The sequence below is a fragment of the Cyphomyrmex costatus genome, unplaced genomic scaffold (assembly GCF_001594065.2).
Source record: "Cyphomyrmex costatus isolate MS0001 unplaced genomic scaffold, Ccosl1.0 scaffold51, whole genome shotgun sequence".
Taxonomy (NCBI): domain Eukaryota; kingdom Metazoa; phylum Arthropoda; class Insecta; order Hymenoptera; family Formicidae; genus Cyphomyrmex; species Cyphomyrmex costatus.
In genome coordinates, this window is record NW_017279354.1 from 1,236,059 (window position 1) to 1,252,123 (window position 16,065).

The 16,065-nt window shown below is 33.8% G+C and overlaps 2 protein-coding genes across 2 annotated transcripts in view; both read left to right on the forward strand.

Annotated features, from left to right (window-relative positions):
* Window positions 1-6,268, forward strand: part of cv-c (RhoGTPase activating protein) — a 206,906-nt gene extending 200,638 nt beyond the window's left edge. The window contains exons 10-15 of the mRNA XM_018545992.1: window positions 1,920-3,639; window positions 3,928-4,265; window positions 4,380-4,531; window positions 4,787-5,068; window positions 5,248-5,427; window positions 5,678-6,268. Of these exons, the coding sequence (XP_018401494.1) occupies window positions 1,920-3,639; window positions 3,928-4,265; window positions 4,380-4,531; window positions 4,787-5,068; window positions 5,248-5,427; window positions 5,678-5,792 (2,787 nt within the window). The 3' untranslated portion in view covers window positions 5,793-6,268. The remainder of the gene's footprint in view (window positions 1-1,919; window positions 3,640-3,927; window positions 4,266-4,379; window positions 4,532-4,786; window positions 5,069-5,247; window positions 5,428-5,677) is intronic.
* A 2,871-nt stretch (window positions 6,269-9,139) lies between these two features.
* The window catches only part of LOC108778789 (UPF0769 protein C21orf59 homolog), a 58,415-nt gene continuing 51,489 nt past the window's right edge, over window positions 9,140-16,065 (forward strand). Inside the window, exons 1-5 of the mRNA XM_018546061.1 lie at window positions 9,140-9,278; window positions 9,866-10,015; window positions 10,598-10,683; window positions 10,771-10,941; window positions 11,308-11,523. Coding sequence (XP_018401563.1) covers window positions 9,140-9,278; window positions 9,866-10,015; window positions 10,598-10,683; window positions 10,771-10,941; window positions 11,308-11,523 — 762 coding nt within the window. The remainder of the gene's footprint in view (window positions 9,279-9,865; window positions 10,016-10,597; window positions 10,684-10,770; window positions 10,942-11,307; window positions 11,524-16,065) is intronic.

The window sequence follows — 16,065 nt, forward strand, 5'->3', positions numbered from 1 at the left end:
TCTTGAATTGATGGTGATCTGGAATGAAACTGATTGTTATATGGTACAAGAAATTGTTATATATCATTCACACACGAGATTACTTAATTTTTATATCTTCCGGCCAACATCTGGCAATGTTTTATTTCCACTATAATATCATTCTTTTTACTTTGTCGAGAGCAACTTCAACCAAACTTAGATTAATTTAATCAGCACTATTATATTTAATAATATTTATTAATAAAATGAAAAATAAAGGACTCTTTATATAAAATAATAATCTAACAAAGAAAGGACAATAAGAGTCAGATAGTAAATAAAATAAAATAAAGCGGTTAAAACATTTAAACTTTAACTTTAACTGTGTATATACATAGAAATAATTGAAATACAATAAATAAATTAGAAGTACTTAGCCGCTTATCATTCTTATAACATCATAAGCGGCTAAGTACTTCTAATTTATTTATTGTATTTCAATTATTTCTATGTATATACACAGTTAAAGTTAAATGTTTTAACCGCTTTATTTTATTTTATTTACTATCTGACTCTTATTGTCCTTTCTTTGTTAGATTAATATTTATTAAATAATAAATAAATAAAATTATAATCAAAAGAAGGATATTAAGAATAACTGTATATTAGAGATAGTGTCTTAAGTGATTCTTGCCCTCGTTTCTATCAATGTAGATTAACTTCCATTTCAGTTCAACTTACTTTTTATTTTTTCTAATTTTTAGAACTAGAAAAGATGAAGAGTTGTTGAACGAAGATTAAAATTAAACTACGCTGATAGAAACGGAAATTTGTCGCTCGAGTTAACCGTCGATTAAGTTAATCGGAATTTAGTCCAAGTTACCCTGGTGACGCATTAATACGTGATAACAGCAATATTTGTCTCGAAAATCTCGAATTTCCCGGTCCTTCGGAAACCACTTAATTCTTATTACGCCAGCTAATGACCTCACGATTATGGAGCCGGTAATTTCTTTTTTCCTTTATTACCGAGGGCACAGCAGGAAATACTTAACTTGAGACCCTAAGACCCCATCGCCGATTACAACTGTGGTAAAAGTGGCCAGTGCACGGAACACTTTCTACAATTAATTATAGAGCACGGGCGCGATTCGCCTGTTCTTTACTGGCGGCGGTCCTTAATTTCATCGTTACGAATTGATTGCGAAGTACTGTCGTTCATTAAACATTCAATGAGTATAGTTTATTTCCAGCGTTACGTTTCTCTCTCATATGGACGTTACGCCAGATAAACGTGAGTCACACATTCTTTCGCCACTTTGTTAGCCCACTGTAATCCCGCGGAAGAAACGCCCAAGCTTTTACGGATTACACCCGCCGGTCGGCTAGTTTATTACTTACTTTGTACTTGCCCGAATCGCACCTTGCACGCGACAGGATTATCCTCGTGCGAAACAAATGGGTTCGAGGCCCTGCTCGCGAAAGCTGCACGAATTGAATTCTCACATTCGAATCAAATTCCCGGATCCAGATTCAGCTGGATCTGAATCGTGATTCAGCCTGGTGAATCACATTTTGCCGGATCGCGTTTTTGCTTGGAAATTTAGGTCAATCAGAATGACTATGATATTCTTGTTAAAATTAATTATTATGATTGTTATCTGTATAGTAATTTAATTAAATATAATGCTTTAATGATGGTCTAATGATAATAAACCAATTTTTCTTTAAACTGATTAATGTGTTTTCTCTGTAACGGAAATGACTTTATTAAAATCATAAATCTATCCAATTATTTATTATCGTATCTTTTTGTTTTTTTTCTCCGGTTTATTATTTATATTTATTATAGAATTTTACATTAATTCTTAGAAATATTATATTTATAGTATATATTATAATTAATATTGTTATGTATTAAATTTATTTTAAATTATGTGTTATTATTTGTGATACAGAGTGCTGGTGGTGATGAATCCGACGAGGACACGCAATGCGCCTTGAGCGAAAAATGGACTTTCGAGAAAAGGACAAGACGCTGGTCACGCATAGGCGACGTTACAACGGCAAACGTAGAGAGGCTGCAAGCGATCGCCGGACAGAATGCTGCGTCCGAGGACGACTCCATCGAGGATCGTCTGGAGGCTGAAGAGGCGGAAGATACCATGCTGGAGAATCTACGGTACGGCAGCTTACCACCAGGAACGCTTCCTGATGGGGAAAACGGTACGCGGTTTCGTAGATCCGGTTCGGAGAGGCTACGGGACGGCGCAAAAGCTTTTCTGAGACGCGTAGAGTCCTTAAAATCACGGCGGAGGAAACGTCAGAATCGTGACGGGGTGGTAATCAGCGGACCCCAGGTGCTCGATGTGATGTCTATGCAGCAGAAGATGAAGGAACTGAACTGCGTTGACGTGTCGCCTACAGAGCCGGCGCCGGTGTCCTTCAACGAACTCCTATCAGTTACGCCTGTACAAATTCCCGGTTCACCGGTCACTTTACCGGCCTCTCCATATCACCTACCACCGTCGCCGATGGCGAATGCGCCTAGTCCCTTCGGCGACGATTCCTCCAGCTACTGCTCAGACGGTTCACAAGGCGGTGGTCCGACGCCGACGCCGACTCGTACAAAGATGAATCGCGCCCGCCGATTTCTACATCGCGGCAGGGAGGATCAGGGCGCGCTGAGCGACTCCGAATGCCAGCCAATGAACTGGCGACACCGATATTTCCGCGATGCTAACAGCAATCATGCTAAGGTGCTAGAGTTCGTGAATGTACGTTCTCAAAGTTCCAAGGAGCGTTCTCAAAATTCTACGCCGGCAAAGAATTCACCGATCAACACCCGCGGCGGTAGCCTAAATCTCGGCAAGGAATCGCAGAGGTATCGCGACAAACTCGCGCAAGACAAAGATGAAAAGGCAACATCCTCGAAGCGGGAGGATAAGATGCGCAAGAGCTTCCGGCGCCGTGATGAATCCCATAGGGAAGGCAAGTCATTGTCTAAAGAGGTGACAGTCTACCGAGAAAAATCCAGGTCCAGGAGCTCTGAATTGGTCGGCAGCCAAGAGAGCGGTTCCACTGTGGCCAGTAGAGATTCCGAACCGGAAGAAGAATTGCCTAGGCATAAGGGCACCGTTGTGAGGTGGCACAGCTTCCAGAGAGGATCGCTCTATCCCGAACCCTTAGATCCATTGTGTCCTAGAGCGATGGCTTCTATGTCATGTGGACAACTTTTAGTTCTGAGGAAACTGGCATTGCTAAAACTCACAGCATGCATGGAACGGTATTGTCCGACTCATCGCACTGGTTGGAACTGGGAGCTTCCGAAATTTATCAGGAAAATTAAGACGCCTGATTATAAAGACAAGACGGTTTTCGGAGTGCCACTCTTGCTGTCTCTACAGAGGACCGGTCAAGCATTACCTAAGTGTATCCAAATCGCTTTAAGATGGCTGAGAGCCAACGCTCTGGATCAAGTGGGCATCTTTAGAAAGAGCGGCGTCAAGTCGAGAATACAGAAATTGAAGATTATGACGGAGACTCAGGGGGATAATATCAATTTTGATGGGCAGCAAGCATTCGATGTCGCTGATCTTGTCAAACAGTATTTTAGAGAGTTGCCAGAAGCCCTGCTGACAAACAAGTTGTCGGAGACGTTTATTGCTATTTTCCAACGTAAGTTTTGTGCAATTCCTTCTCTTCTAAAGTAACTTTTATCAAAATAAACATATTGTAAATAATTTTTTTTAATCGAAGTATTAGCCATTAAGAAACATAACGATATCAAGCAAATTTATGTATTTTTATTAATAAAAAAATTATAAGCAATAGAAATAAGAAAAAAAAATCGGTAATGTAATAAAATAAATAAAAAAAATATCGAAAAAGCATTGAAAATGGACAAGTATAATTAATTTACGAAGAGGGAAACATGATTTTTCAATGGATCGGTTGTTTTCACAGATGTACCAGTAGAATTGCGACCCGATGCTGTTCAGTGCGTCCTGTTACTACTCCCAGACGAGCATCGCGAAGCACTGGAAACTCTGCTTGATTTCCTCAATCATGTCGCCAGCAACTCGCCTTATAACCAAATGACAGCCTCGAATCTGGCTGTGTGTCTAGCCCCGAGCCTGTTTCACTTCAACCACAGTAACACGAACGTGACTAACAGGTCGAGCAGCGTGTCGCCACGTAGGCGAAAGACTGTGGGCATTCCCGATCAGCGAGAATTGTCGGAAAATAAAGCTGCTCACGACTGTCTTCTGTATCTGGTCAAGATGCATCGTGAATTATTCATGGTGAGTACTGAAGTATCATTATTCGTCGATCGCGATCGCTCGCGCGCTCGCTTGGTTCGATCTCAAGCGTGAACGAGGGAAGGGCACGGCTCATGCCTCTTCCGGTTCTTTCAGGTCTCGTCGGACATGCTGACGCAGTGTCACTTTAATTACATGGAAGAGAGCATTCCAGTCGCGCTGGAGGAACTCGGTTCGGAATTGAAGCAGGATTGGAGGGGATACTTGTACGCCTGTACCACGGCGCTGTTGAAAGAAGCGCGAGAAAAGTAAGTACATGTCATTATTATGATTTAATTTATTTGTGAGAAAAATAATGAAGTAATATATACCATATAAGCGATTAAAAAGTTTTAAATCTTAAAGATATATATATATTTATTTATATAAATAAAAGGATGATTGAGAAAAATATAATACAATATATCAAGTCAAGATTAAACAAGTAACTAAAATAAGTAAGGTAAATCAATTAACAGAGGATTTATGTGCGCTAAATTGAAGATTGCAATTCGTTCTAGCAGAAGTCGCGGTTGGGTCACAGTAAACAATCCTGCTGATAACAGCGTAGAAATGGCATATAAAAAGGTTGGCGATGGACATCCGCTTCGTCTCTGGCGAGTATCAACCGAAGTCGAGGCTCCTCCAAACGAGCTGTTACATCGTGTGCTAAGAGAAAGACACATCTGGGATCCACAACTTTTAAAATACAGACTGGTGACCAAATTGGACACCAATGTGGAGGTCTTCCAATATGCCACAGGAAACATGAGTCCGCTGCCCGCTCGAGATTATTGTGTATTAAGGTGAATTAATAAAGTTACATCAGTTGTCATGATCAAATCACTTGTTCTTTTTATTTATTTTAAATAAAAAGGAAATATATTTTAAAATTATTATACTTTTATAACAAATATTTTATTTTCTATGAACACGATTACTAGAGATGTTTACGGTTTCTAATTAGTATAATTAATTTTTGCAGATCTTGGCGAAATGATCTTCCCAAAGGTGCTTGCGTCATTGTCGAAACATCCGTGCAACATCCAGATGCCCCTGTCATGCTCGGAGGAACTCGCGGCATCGTTTTAGCCTCACGTTATCTTATCGAACCATGTGGCAGCGGCAAATCTCGCATTATGCATTTATCTAGAGTCGATACAAAGTAATTAATATCAAAATATTTGTTTAAATGTATTATCCACTTTATCTTGCTTGATTCTTCACATTTTTTAAAGAATGTTTTGTGTTTCAAAAAATATATTTCAAATTAATTATTTATCTTTATTTATTTAAAATTAATTATTCATTTTTAATTATTAAAAAATGATTCTTTTATTATTGATTTAAAATAAATATCATATTAAATAGACTTCAGATTAGACAAAAATCTAAGTGGAATAATTTGCTTTCAGGGGACGCACACCTGAATGGTACAATAAGAGCTATGGACATATCGCTGCTCTTCATCTCAGCAAAATCCGTAGTTCTTTCAAGCACACCACTGACGGGCCCGAAAGTAAAGTTTGAGAACAGAGTACCGTGCAACAGCTATTGTTGCACGGTTCTTCTTTTCCTTCATCCTCTTCGTCCTCTTCCACATTAACTTCCATATCCACTTCCACGTCCACGTCCACTTCCACTTCCACTTCCATGTCTACTCTCCAAGTACCCGATGAGCAACAGTATGACAACAGGATCCTAAAGGACGTATTACAAGTCCAGCCTACTATCGACGAGGAATAATCTCGATTGATCAGCGCGATCAATAACCAAGACCCACCGATGTCGTAGTTAGCTTCGTTCAACTGTTTTTGAACTTGAGATAAGCAATCTATTTTATCGTATAGTAGTATATAGTAATAGAATCCTCCGTATGACGTTTACTGTCCAAAAATCTTGCCGTCCGTTTGTCATGAAAGTTGTAAGGAATGGAATATATAGAATGAGAATGAACGATCTTCCTGAACAATTTTAATGAAGATCGCTTATGTGCGTCTCGATAAATCGGCTAAATTTCGGAATATGAAAGATGACTTTTTCACAATTTTCTGACATTGTTATTGTTTGAGAATTTATAAATTCTATAAAGTTACGATTAAATGCGATCTGAAATTGCATCTTGCTACAATTTTTTTATTTGATCACATTTTAATGCTGAAAGATAAAAAATGATCGATAAATATTTCCGGTTGCGAGATAGATGAACGTCATTCGGTGTTTTCGACGACTATGTGTATGTGTTTATGAAAATAGCGAATCCATGGGTTTATTCTGTACCGTAGCAAGTTCATATCTTCGATAAAAATAAGACAGAATGATATATCAGAGAGCAAGAGTTAATATTAACGATATTTTTCTCACAATATCATAATCGATAAAACTTCCTGATATAAAAAGTTATTTTAACTTGTACAAATTATAATACAAATTAAATACACAAATATTTTTTTTAATATCTTATTTTTGCAACAAAATTTTATTACTAGACTTCATGTCAAAAATATTTTTCTATAACTACAATTAGGCACATTTATAATATGTGCCCTAATAAAACTTTATGATGAACAAATAAAGTTGATATATTAACGATATTTTTCTCATAAAATCAATAAAACTTTCTGATATAAAAAGTTATTGTTTTGACTTGTACAAATTATAATATAAATTACGATATAACTAAATTTTTTAAATATTTTATTTTTGCAACAAAATTTTATTACTTGACTTCATGTCAAATATTTTTCTATATAACTGGGCAGAACCATAATATTGTATGTGCCCTAATAAAACTTTTAACAAGAACAAATGAATCCGTGGGACCGAATTATAATAAAATGTCGCTATACAGAATCATTCAAACTTGTAGAATGCACCAATTAGTTACAATGACAGCTGTAAACGAAACCACATCTAAGTTGATGGCGTTCGTTATCATTTGTAATGACGATGTTGCTTGATTAATGTTTCCGTCAGGCTCTTAAAAATAGGACGAAGCCTAGATAGGGTATTGTTTCAGAATATAGATTTCACATGCATTTCATATATTTTTTTCGGACCAAATGCCAATTTTTCTATTGTATAGAGTATCATATTAAAGTAGTCGATTTACGTCTCGATAGAGGAATTTTCTTCCTCTCTCATAAGTGTTGTCACACGTAGACGAACCGATATGTAAATGTCGCATACACGTGTGTCTATTTATAAATGTGCTCTTATAAGCACGTGTCTGTTACATGTAAAAGAAAGAACTACGCCGTTTCAGTGTCGGAGTTACATGATGCATTGCTGCGCCGTTTAAGCTGTTGTGTGAAAAATATATAGTGAGGCTACAATTAAATAAAAATAACTTGTGGTTATACATAGAGAATGTTATGCCTATCGTTTGTTTTCTTAGCATCAAATGTGATCTTATTTTATCTTTTTTAATTTACAATAGATAAAATATTTTAGACTTTATTTTTGTGAGACTAAAAATATTTCTCATATAACGATTTGTGTAAATAAAGCAGTGCATTGTGCAGCTCTGCTCGTTATTGTAGATTTACTGTCGAGATTGCAAAGGCAGTTCAAGCAATGCGAAAGGATTTTGAGTAAAGTGTAAGTTTCCAAATCTCGTTGTTCCATCATGTTCCGCGAGTGGTATGATGATGACTCCACTCGACGTAAGCAATTATCACTGTTACTCGTGTCGATGTTAAGAGTTCAAATGAACAAAAAAAGATATTCATTTTTGCAGTGTCTATTTCGGAATTGTCGCGAGTTAACTAATTGCGCTCGCAAATTTAAGACACACGCTTAGGATGTTTAATCGTTTGACATGTCCGTATGCAACAATTATCATAGGGACCATCACGTGGGCGTAACAAATAGCTGAGTGAAACGTTAAACATAAAAGTGATAAAAAAAGGGAAACCAGGTTGAAATTTCCAGTATGCACATCACTCAACGACAACGTGATGTTTAAACAGTCATAACAAAATTTTATTTGACGGATTGAAACCGATTATTTGTTACGCCCATGGATCATTTTGTTTGAACCTCAAACAGGAAAATGACCTGCGTAAGATGCACCTCATCGAATTGAAATTCTAAGTGTATTTTAACGTAATACTAGTCACTTATATTATAGCCGAGAATTATGAATTATGACATAGATTTTTATTGTGCAACGTTGCGCCGAAAATATTTAAAATATTATTAATTGCTGCTATATATATATATATATTATATATTGACGTTAAGTAATCATATAAATATATCATATTTTTGTGTCAAAAACGCCAGTAGAAACACGACGACCAAAATGGAGATGCGTCGTCGGCGTTTCTTCATATTTGTAACGATATATGAACGTCTTTATTCTTGTAATCCGTGTTCCACTAGAATGTAAATATGTATATTATATAATAATGAGCAACACAAAGTTATATATTTATTGAGAAACATCTTCCTATTTTTATCGATCCATTTTCGTTGCCTCCTTTATTATTGCTATTGTTTGGCCAGTCTAATTTTTTTCAGCTATTTATTAATTGTGTGAACATTTTATTCTTTCATATTGTACGCTGTATTTGCATTGTTTAATCGATAACTTGTGTTACCATGGACGATGCATCATCCTGACGTTGTTCAAGCTTTCGTTGGGCGAATATGTGTTGGATCGTTGGATGTTTAGTTCTCCTCGTGGTTTCTCGTGACAACTCGCTGATGCACTTAATAGCATAATTCATTTTGACGTTCAAGTTAAATTAATAATAATTATAATCAGTAACCATTCATTGTCTCAATCAAAAACTTTATGTTTATAATTACTTTATAACACAGAAATTTCAATTTGTTTCAAGTTCAAAGTTGTACATTTTAACTTGATAGAAATGGTGAGATTGCATGTGAAAAAAGGTGACGAGAGCCAATTTTTATACGATACCCATGTGGAGGCGAAAGTGGACGATGTCATATCTGACATCGTAGTGATCTACAATGGTCGTTTGAAGATTTCAAGAATTTGTTATGGTAATTTTATGTGTACTCTTTACAGTGCCAGGTTGCTCTGAACATAGTGAGAAAATATAGTTAAATATATGTTTAAGTAATTCCAAATGATTTCGATTACTTTGAAAAACCATAATTATATTATAAGATTAAAAAGTAAATATATAAAAGAAATAATTTTTTATTTTCTTTCGCAATATATAAGATTTAACATACACAGGATAAGCATGAAAAATTCTTATATATACATAGTATATATATCTCTATATAACGTAAGATATGAATAAGCTGCAGTAAGGACAATATGAATTATTTTTTTTACGAGCTTTTGTGGGACGAGGTGAACCTGCAGGCAAGGCCCTGGCCTTGCAGTCGGAATATTAACGCGAAAAATCCATTAGTGATTATCTCTTCAGAGCACACCCGCGGCTAGTAATAACAGCATGTAATAAGAAGTCGAGGCCTGAGTTTATGAACCCATCTATCCTGGCTATCGTGTGATATTAGTCACGCGGGATAATTATACGGACTTATATACTTGAGTACGATCGCTCACTCTCCCTCTCGCGCGTTTGCTCTTTCATAAGTATCTCTTTCGTGAAAAACAGAGATCGAGGAGCTGGCTAAGCACGGCGTGATGTTACCACCTGACATAATGGGCCTCACGGACGATCAGGTCGAGGAGCTCAAGCTCAAGGACGAATGGGCCGACAAGTGCGTGCCCATGGGCGGTTGGACTTTCAACAAAGACAAGATCGGTACGTAACATTGTTCGTCGGCATCGCATAATAATAGATTTTACTATAAAAACTAACGCCTCGTGGCATCATCGATAATGAACCACAACTCTTTCATAAAAACTTTTAAAAAATAAAAATGCCTGCGGAGCTAATAAATAAAGCAAAGTATATATATTTATTTTTAAAAATATACATATTTAAGCTTATAATTTATGATATTATATAATTAGCTATATTTTATTTATTTATTTCATATCAATAATAAATAAACGCAAGTACACTACTAAAATTATCACATATATTTTTTTTTTATTACTTTTGATAGCATCTAATTTCTATTATATTTTCTATTTGCATATTTCAATAAAACTTCATAATAGTTATTGTAAAATTATCTAGTCATTTTGATATGTTATAACAAAAATAATGTTATTATGGAAAATGTATTGATTTTGTTATCGAATCTCTTACTTTAGTTTTACAAATATTTACTAAATAATATGAAAACTTTATTAAAAATACTCAAATTGCATAAATATATTTAAAATTGTATACATTTCACATAATAAATTATATAAGACTGAGTTTAGATAAATACAGGTCGTAGAAATGGTAGACAACCTAACGAAAAGATGCAGGAGGTGCTAAAAAAAACCATTGAGGATGCACGTACCATGACGTCAAAAGTAAATAAATGCGATTTAATTTGTTACATTTTACTCTTTCTAAACTCTCTATAATATTACTTAATATTATTTTATATATAATCGCAGAAATTAGTGCAACAAGAGAAACTGATTACTCAAAAGATAGTTCAGGAAGCTTTGGATTTGTTAAGAGGTGCCGTGACAATCGTTTATCCGATGGGACTTCCACCACACGATGTGATACATAAGGAGTTTGAGAATACCGAAGATCTCACCGGTACTCAAGCTTCCCTCGAGGTAATGTACATTGTGTTTTAAATATTTACAATTAATATAACATATAAGACAACACAAATGCTTCAAAAATTCCTTTTGATTTTAGCTTTCGAATATATTATAATGGAAATAAAAATAAGAGACATTTTTTGTATACATACTTTTTTGTGCGTTAAGGGGGCACTCGTTATCAGACAAAATGCAAAAATGTTATACGCGTACATATACAAAGAAATTTATTAATTTGTTGTTTAAAGGTGTTGTAAAAATGTCTGAAAAGAAAAGCCAATCTGAAAAACGTTCTTTAAGCTTTTTCTCTTTTGAAGAAATTTAGCACGCTAGGCGACATCTTCGTTTGACATTTGGAAAGACGCGCACTTGTTGCAGGTAATCGATTTGCAACTGGCTCAACTATGGTTCTCCGGAAAGGAGTTATTACGTGGGATGAAGATGAAGGACTTTGTGGGTAATAACGAGAAAACCAAGGTGGTCGTGAAATTACAAAAGAGAGGATCTGGAAGACCGGCGAGAGAGCCATTAATGTCAGAAGATGAACGGAAACAATTAATGTTGCACGCGTATCGTCGTCAAGAACAGCTGAAGGTAAGTGTCTTTTCATATATCGGTAATAAGAATATCTCGGACGAATCATCTATACAATATATATAAGAAACATTTCTCTAATAACACTATTGACAAATAAAGTGTAGCAATCATAAGAATGTACATCAACTCGTTTTAAGATCTCACAAAATTTGAATGAAAAATTTATCAAGTAACATTGACGTTAACAACAAATGATGATCAAGCTGCGGTCGAGCTTGACGCGTTCTGTTTTATCCCTACATGGTCAAAAATCAATAACATGTGCAAATTACAAATAGAAATAATTGCACAATCTTCTGAAAATTTCATAATTTTTTTATCAATATAAATACTTATTTTTAAAATTCAATAAAAAATTAATATTGCAAAATTTGCAGTATGTCTTTAAAAGATTATAAGGCAGAATCGATTTTATTACTACTCGTGAGATATTCCAGAGCGGAGAACGTACCTCTAAGTCGCTTCCATTGATCCACGTGCTTAGGAAAAGATAGTACATGCCTATCGATCACACGCGTGTCCTCTGCACGCCCTATTCGAAGTAGGGTAACTTATTTCAGAAACAGCTCGCAAGCTTGTTTAAGCTGATACTGATCTTTCGAGCCGTTTATGTTGTCACGTGCCTTCTTTAATTGCAAATTTTCTTCTCCGATCGAGTAATCTAACACTTCTGAAGCATTGGACAAAAATAAATTTAGTTTCAGATTTCTACGATCTACACACTACATTGATTTAAACAGTATTTTAATAATAATATATTGTTTTAATACGGGCATTTTTAATTTATGCAGTTTGAAATACTCACGATATAAAATCGCAGTACAATATAATATCACAGTCCGTACATATTAATTACTTTCATTCATATTAAAATGAAGATATCCTTCAAATTATGACACTTTACTATTATAAAACTATTTTATACACAATAATTGTGATCTAATTGTTTAGTATATAAATATATAGAAGTACGTTACCTATAAATTATTTTTTATTTACATAAATATTTTTGATTTATTTTTATTAATTTAAAATTAAAATAGTAACGTAATATAAAAATGCATTTAAGTTTATATAATTTACAATTGTAATTACAATTGTAAAGACTAATTTCGGTATTCATAGTCTATTCTTATTTCAAGACCATCTTAAATAATATCCTAAGATGTGTTAATATCTGTGATTAGCTTATGACAGCTTAAGACTTAAATATAAGAACCAATTACAAAAACGAATACTAAACTAGTCTAAAAGTTAGGTATTAATGAACTCATAAAAGCAAATGTTCCATTTCTATTGTTTCCATTATCGATCTGGAGTCGCAGCAAATAGCATCTAGTACGACTTCCACATATAACGATTATATAAAGATCAATAATTAATTAAGAGAAGCTAATATTTTAAGATGATCTATTATGCATACCTCGTGTTCTATTTAATTTATTTCTGTTATCTGGAAATATATGAAATACATGAACATTTTTCTTTAGGTAGCAACAGGTATGTTAATCTTCCCAAATGTTCGCTTGAATAATCATGGGACATAGTATTTTGATATTTTCTCAAGAACTAATTGACTAAATTGGTTTTAAAAATTTATTTTGATTCTCTCCACGTCGACTCTTTGAAAGCTTTAATCAAATTTTAATTGAGTGTGGAATATGTGTATTACGGCAAAAATGCTGCGACAAAATATACAGAATATATAAATATATTTGTTTCTTCAAATTTAGAATCTATATAATAAAATTAATGATATAGCAAAGTTATTGTTTCAAATTTTCAAAAAATGGTGAATATATTAATTTCATAAATCATATATTAATATATATATATATTAGTATTATAAATTATATTATTAATTTTATAAATCACATATTAAATTAATAAGTCGCAACAATAATATTAATAGTAATTGTTATTACTATGTAACAGGAATACTGATATCTAAGCTTGTTCTTTAATTAAAATTAATTTTAAAGCACTTCATGAATTAATTTTCTAGTTTTTATTATAAAGCTTAATCAGTTTTGTTACTATTATTAATAAAAAATGATATTATTACAATTTCTCTTAAGTAATCTTAATAATTTGTTATTCCGTCGAAACTTCGCATTGATTAATGAATATAGCGGAAATTAGTTTTAATTTATTAAGTCTTTTAATTTATAAAATTGATTACTTCATTAGTGTACTTCGTATTTTACTTTATTTTAAAGAGATTTGAACGAATAATAGAAGAAAATAATCTCATTAAGAATTTCCTTAAGAATCATCGATCGATTTAGACTAGTCGATACATGTCTCACAGGAAATTGCGTCCGTGAATTTTCATGACGTTTCATTTACTTTCCTTAAGAGAACGACAGAAACAGGCCATAGTGTTTGTTACAACACAATTTGTCCAGTTCGTCCGATGGCCGTCCCTAAGTTCCAATATTTTCTCTCGCTAGAGAATGAAACGTAGTTTCCTACCATGCTAGAGAATTCTTGATAAAATGATTATCTTAATTCTTCTATATAAATAATTATATTTCTCCCTGTAATATGTAACGATCGGTATCTTAGTCGACTACGCAATAGTTTTCTTTTGGTTGATTTGTCTACAAAAGAACATGTGTATATACATATACATACTATTGTGTAACATGATGACTATATCGACTCGTTATGTATGTTCATTATTTTTGCAGAACACTGTATTTCACAGAATTACGTAAAGAAAGAAAAATTGATTTAACATTCTTCAAAAATTTGTTGTTGAACATAATATATAGTTATATGACATATCGATAAGTTACTATTTTTAAACAATAAGCTAACGATGCATAATGCGGGGTCTACAATAGAAGTCATAGCAGTCGTAGGGTCTCAAGTAGTAGAAAATTGACCAATTACAGTCGAATATAAAAAGAATAATTAACTATGATTGGTCAATTTTCTACGTTTTAAAACCCTACGATCACTGCGACTTGTAGTGTAAACCCCGCATAATAGGTGCAATTTTTATTTGTATCTATTTATGGTGTAGCGAAGTTTACAAATCCAAATAATCCTTTGTTTTTTATGATACAATTCGCTTGCAGTCGTATCTCTATATTATTCACTCGTTGGTTGTCCTATCACGTAACGCAGTCTCCTGAAATTGACGTCTGAAAGCTTCTATTATTTGATCATCATTTTTATGTTGACCTAAGACTTTCCACCAGACCGAACTACCGTACAAGCTTTTTGCAACGCGTCAATGCGTAAATGAGAAATTCTATCTAATGGCTTTCTCTCTCTCTCTCTCTCTCTCTCTCTCTCGCTCGCTATCTCTTTATAAATTACGACGCGTGATAATGAGCATGTAACGGTGCCTGCATTGTAAAGGACCCTTCAAATATTGAGCGAGCGACGAGCTGTGTGATTGACAGGATGCACTTGATTTTAATCTGCAGTTATTGTGAATGTAGGTTGATGACAATTCAAGACTCATGTTTGTTTTTATCAAAACGATACAATCACATTTTACGTCGTTTGCGGGAACGATAAAAGTTACAAGATGAGAAGTTTGAAAAAATAAGTATTAATTAATCATGATGATGATTAATTATTTTTGTCTAGATATAAAAACGTTTAGATATTAATATGAATTATTTTATGCCAGGGGTACCAAAAGATTATGTTTGATATTCCGATTTATTAATCATATATACATAAATATGTATGTACATATAGTATATATATATATATATGTATTATATATAGTATATTATATATAAAACATATGACATATTATAATTATAATACTAATAAAATGCAAAGAAAATAATTTATATTTCTGCAAAAATGTGAGTTATATAAGGAGATTCCATGAAGAAACAACCAATCTCTTTAAAGAAAATTTTTCAATCGCTCTGCAATTTTGTGCTAGATTATAGAGGAGTAAAACTGTATTCGTTTCACCAAGGTCAGAAAATGTTCTCCGCGGTAGATTAATTTGCATGGGCATATTACAAACGAACGGCAGATATAACAAGCATTTTTGTTCTTGCGCAGCAGAACTTTCGAGTGATGCCCTCGGCACGAAGTGCTTCGTAACACGCAAGGTGCGGCGATATTATTTTATTATGTTTCGAAGATGTGCGCATCGCTGTTTTATCATGGAGGGAGTTTTTAAGGGGCAGGAATTTTTCAACGTTTTCATTATTTTATTACGGGAAACATACAAATATAAATTTAACGAAGCTTTTTCTTCGATTGTCCCCTTTTCCATATCGTATTTTACAATCGCATGGACACGCAACGTTTATTATAAACTGTTTACTAAGAGAGGTGTACTTTTGACCGAGTTAATTATATATTCTTTGAACGAAAGAAAATAAAGTTAATATGCGAATAAGACTATGCACACATAAAGAAACTTTATTATAAAAGAAAAAAGAAGTATTTTACAGTCAGCACATTCATATATTTCACAAATGTATTTGTCATAAAGGCATACCACAAAATTATTCTATTTATGTATATACACATTTATCTATATACTACGCTGTT